Below are 4278 nucleotides of genomic sequence, written 5' to 3' on the forward strand. Positions count from 1 at the left end.
GCTGCGGTCGACCTGCTTTCAAAGCCCCAAACCCCCTCTGGCCCGCTGCGCTTGCCAGGTAGAACAAAGCGGGCGTTCATGAATCGAGATGAATAAATCAAACCGAGCTTCGGAACTCCTGGGAGAGGACAAACCCCAAAAACTGTCAACGAAGGACGAGAAGGAGATGCAGAAGCCGAGACTGGTCGCGCACCTAAGAGAGCGAAGGATCCACAGGGTAAGCCGCGTGCGACTAACTTTGTCAGCCAGGCAAAGAAATTTAGCGAGGTGGCCAGAGACAGTCTGGCTATGGCACTGGTGGACGAGCTCCATGACGACGGTCGCCTGCTGTCGGAGAAGTGGGAGGAGTTCGAGGCCAAATTGGCCGACATGGTGACCGACAGGTTGGTTAGCATGCCGACCGGCCCCATCCCCTCCTTCGACTCCTCAGACGTGGTCAGAGGGCACCGGGTCATCAGGTGCGACGACAGGTTCTCCCGAAGCTTCCTGGCGGAGTGGGTGGCTAAGATCAGCGACACATGGATTGGCCTTAAGATTAGGCTAGTCCACGCCAGGGAGATCCCAAGGAGACCCAGAGCTCGCATCTGGTTACCAAAGGGCCAAACTGACCATGCTAGGGTGATCGCCTGTCTGAAGGCCCAGAACCCAGACATCCATACAGAGGACTGGACCATCCTCAGAGCAGAGCAGGAAATGAAGGCGAGCCAGCCTTTCCGCCTGCTGATCAACCAGCGCTGTCTGCCCCAGCTGGAGGCAAAGGATCACAAGGTCCGGTACGGAATCAGGAAGGATGGAATCACTTTAAAGCTTTTCTCTGTCCCAATCTCAGCACACCTGACCTAGCAGTGGCCAGATTCGTGGCTGCGGATGGGAGTTGAGTCATCATAACATCGGCGTACATAGCCCATGACGAGCCGGCCCCGCCTGAGCCGGTAGTCAAGCTGCTGCAATGGCGAGGCACACGCTCTGGGGGAGTTCGGAGACTAACGAAAGAGGTGAGTCACTCATTGACAATATTATTTGTAGAAACGTAACAATATGTAATAAGGGTAATACGCCGACCTTCATCTTTCCGAGTACGGAAAATTTTGAAGGTTGGGAAGAGGTGTTAGACCTAACATTACATATAGAGCAGAACAATAACAGGGTCGAGAACTGGAGGGTATCGACAGAACAGTCCTTCTCAGACCATAGGTACATTTTCTTTGAAATAACGACACCAGTTAAGAAACAGGTGCCAAGAAGGAACCCCCGTAAGACGGATCGGAACAATTTCAAGACTATATCCACAGCAAAGGCACTTGACAAGGAGGTTGAGGACCTAAATAATATTCTGAACAACGCCTTCAAAGAGACTTGTAAACTAACATTCTCGAAGAAGCAATACCCACTGTGGTGCACAAAGGAATTAAGCGAGCACAGAAAGAGCGCGAGAAAGTCCTTTAACCACAGCTATGTAACCCGGGATTGGGGAACATACAAAGAGGCACAAAAAATTTACAAGAAGGCAGTATACAAGGCCAAGAAAGAGTCCTGGCAAAACTACTGCGAGTCACTGGGAGGCATAAAGGACACGGCGAGAGTAAGCAAAATCCTCGCCAAAGGGCACATAAGCCCTACCCTGATGAACAGAGCAGACGGCTCTGCTACGACGACAATTGAGGAGTCACTAGAGCTACTAGTTGACACCCACTTCCCAGGAAGCCCAAGCGTGAGCTCGGAACCCGAGGAGGGAACGAGCTCTCAAATGGACACGCCAACGAAAGATATAAATACCACTGAGCGAATTCAGTGGGCAATAGATTCTTTCAATAAGTATAAAAGCCCGGGCCCAGACGGCTTAATACCGGCAATGCTATAATCAGCCAAGGATAGCATTTGCAAATGGCTAAAAGCCATTTACGAAGCTTGTTTAAGACTGACGCACATCCCACTGCTGTGGAGAGAGGCTAAAGTCATTTTCATACCGAAAACGGGTAGAAGGGGGCATATACTAGCAAAGGATTATATACAGATAAGTCTCACCTCCTTCGCACTGAAGACACTAGAGAGACTCCTGGACGTCCACATCCGAGAGTCTCTAGAAGGACATCAACTCTCGGATACGCAGTATGCGTATCGCAGGTCATGCTAAAGAGCAGGACGACCACAGCCGAACTGAGTGGCACTCACCTCACGCGAACTGTGAAGAGAGGCACACCTCAGGGCGGGGTATTATCGCCCCAACTCTGGCTCACAAATATGAACGCCATATTGACAGATCTCAATACTGGTGGAGTTAGAGCAGTTGCATATGCGGACGACGTAGTACTGCTAGTATCAGGACCATACCCTGACGTTATTAGCGAAATAATGACGGGTGCGCTAGGTCGATTAAACAAATGGGCAAAAACCTGCGGACTAGGTATCAACCCCACTAAAATGGAACTTATGCTCTTCACGCGAAGAACTAAGATACCACCCTTCAACATGCCCAGTATTAACGGCATGGAGCTAAAACTAGCGGAGAGAGCGAAGTATCTAGGGGGTATTCTGGATAAAAAGCTCTCATGGAAAGAAAACATTGCAGAAAGAGTAAGGAAAGTAAGCATTGTATTCTACTCCTGCAGGAAAATGTTTGGGAACAAATGGGGACTGCACCCAAAGATAATTTTATGGCTCTACACTGCAGTGGTACGACCAATTCTTACATACGGAGCCCTAGTATGATGGCCGGCACTAACTAGGGCTTACAACAGAACGAAGCTGACACGGATGCAACGGGCAGCGAGTGCGGGGGCAGTGGGTGCAATGCGCTCATGCCCCGCGGCTGCTCTCAACGCCATCCTGGATATAATGCCGAAAGAGCTGTTCGTGAAGGACACTGCGGCACAGAGCGCAGTAAGACTGAAGGCGAGCAATTGCTGGAGGGACTACGGCGCCGGGCACGGCAAGATCCTTGGAAACAGCTGTATTAACACAGACGTTAAGACCGACTACATGATCGCGGAAATGAAATTCGGGAACGCATTCTCGACATTATACCCATCAAGGGAAGACTGGAGTAGGGGCAGAGTAGTAGTGGAGAACGAGGTGTCCCTCTACACCGATGGCTCAAAAATTAGCTGCGGCGTAGGGGCTGCGATCTTCGCTGAAAATTGGAGAATTGAAAAGGCTTTTAATCTCTCTAACTCAGCGACGGTCTTTCAGGCTGAGTTACTAGCCATAAGGGAAGCAGTCGAACTTTCCTTAAGGCAGGACCTCAGGGGCAACAGAGTTCGAATCTACTCGGACAGCCAAGTGGCTATAAAATCCCTAGCTGCCGTGAAAACAACGAGATCCCAGGAAATGAGAAGGCAGACGAACTAGCCCATGCAGGCTCGGCAGGGCTAAGTTCTGACTTCGAATTTCCAATCTCCCTAAACGCGATCCAGACAAGGATCCATGACCACTTTAGTCAGATAGCTAATAAAGAATGGCGAAGCAAGAGCGATCACAGAAGTTTAAGGGAATGTTGGCCGAGGTACGACAAAAAATGAACCAGTGAACTGCTATCCAACATTAAGCGGGATATAAGCAGGTTCACGGCACTCACCACGGGACATTGGGCGATCGTTTCGCACGCAATGAAGTTGGGACTGCCATACAATGAAATCTGTAGAAGCTGTAAGCAACCTACAGAGCAAGAGACACTGGAACATCTGCTCTGCTTCTGCCCAGCGCTAAACCACATCAGACTTCGCCACTTCGGTGCCTACCAGATGGAGTCACTCAGAAACATAGGAAAGCTAAAAGTTTCAGCAATCCTAGGTTTCCTGGCTGACTCTGGATGGTACTGATAGTATATAACAACAACAAACAAAGGGAGTGGAACAAAAAGGAGCTTAGCTCTATTTGGAGGCACCAGCAATGGGCCTCACCACTGCAACCTACCTACCTTCACCAAAGACTATGCAAAAATAGCACAGCCTTTAACCATTCTCCTAAGAGGCGAAGAATGCCGTTTATCTAAGAGCAAGTCAAGCAAAACCTTAACTTGGACAAAGAAGCTATATTGGCATTCGATAAACTCAAAAACACTCTCGTCTCCTGGGATGTGACTCTTGCATATCTAGATTTCGGAAGAGAATTCCAACTGCATACAGACGCCTCCAGCTCTGCAATAGGTGCAGTGCTAGAACAAAATCATAGACCAATAACATTTATTACACGTACCCGTATCGAAAACTGAAAAAAATTATGCTTCAAACGAAAGAGAGATGCTCGCAATCGTTTGGGTAATAGTAGTAATATCATCTT

At 49.1% G+C, this 4278-nt stretch overlaps 1 protein-coding gene across 1 annotated transcript; it reads left to right on the forward strand.

Moving 5' to 3' along the window:
- The first annotated feature begins 288 nt into the window (after positions 1-288).
- LOC147644265 (uncharacterized) lies at positions 289-1069 on the forward strand. The gene has a single exon (XM_086829480.1). It carries the CDS (start codon positions 289-291, stop codon positions 841-843), a length of 555 nt encoding a protein of 184 aa, XP_086685606.1. The 3' UTR covers positions 844-1069.
- The last annotated feature ends 3209 nt before the right edge of the window (positions 1070-4278 follow it).

The sequence above is a fragment of the Drosophila serrata genome, unplaced genomic scaffold, assembly GCF_035046125.1.
Source record: "Drosophila serrata isolate PLE 108 unplaced genomic scaffold, ASM3504612v1 contig_208, whole genome shotgun sequence".
Classification (NCBI taxonomy): domain Eukaryota; kingdom Metazoa; phylum Arthropoda; class Insecta; order Diptera; family Drosophilidae; genus Drosophila; species Drosophila serrata.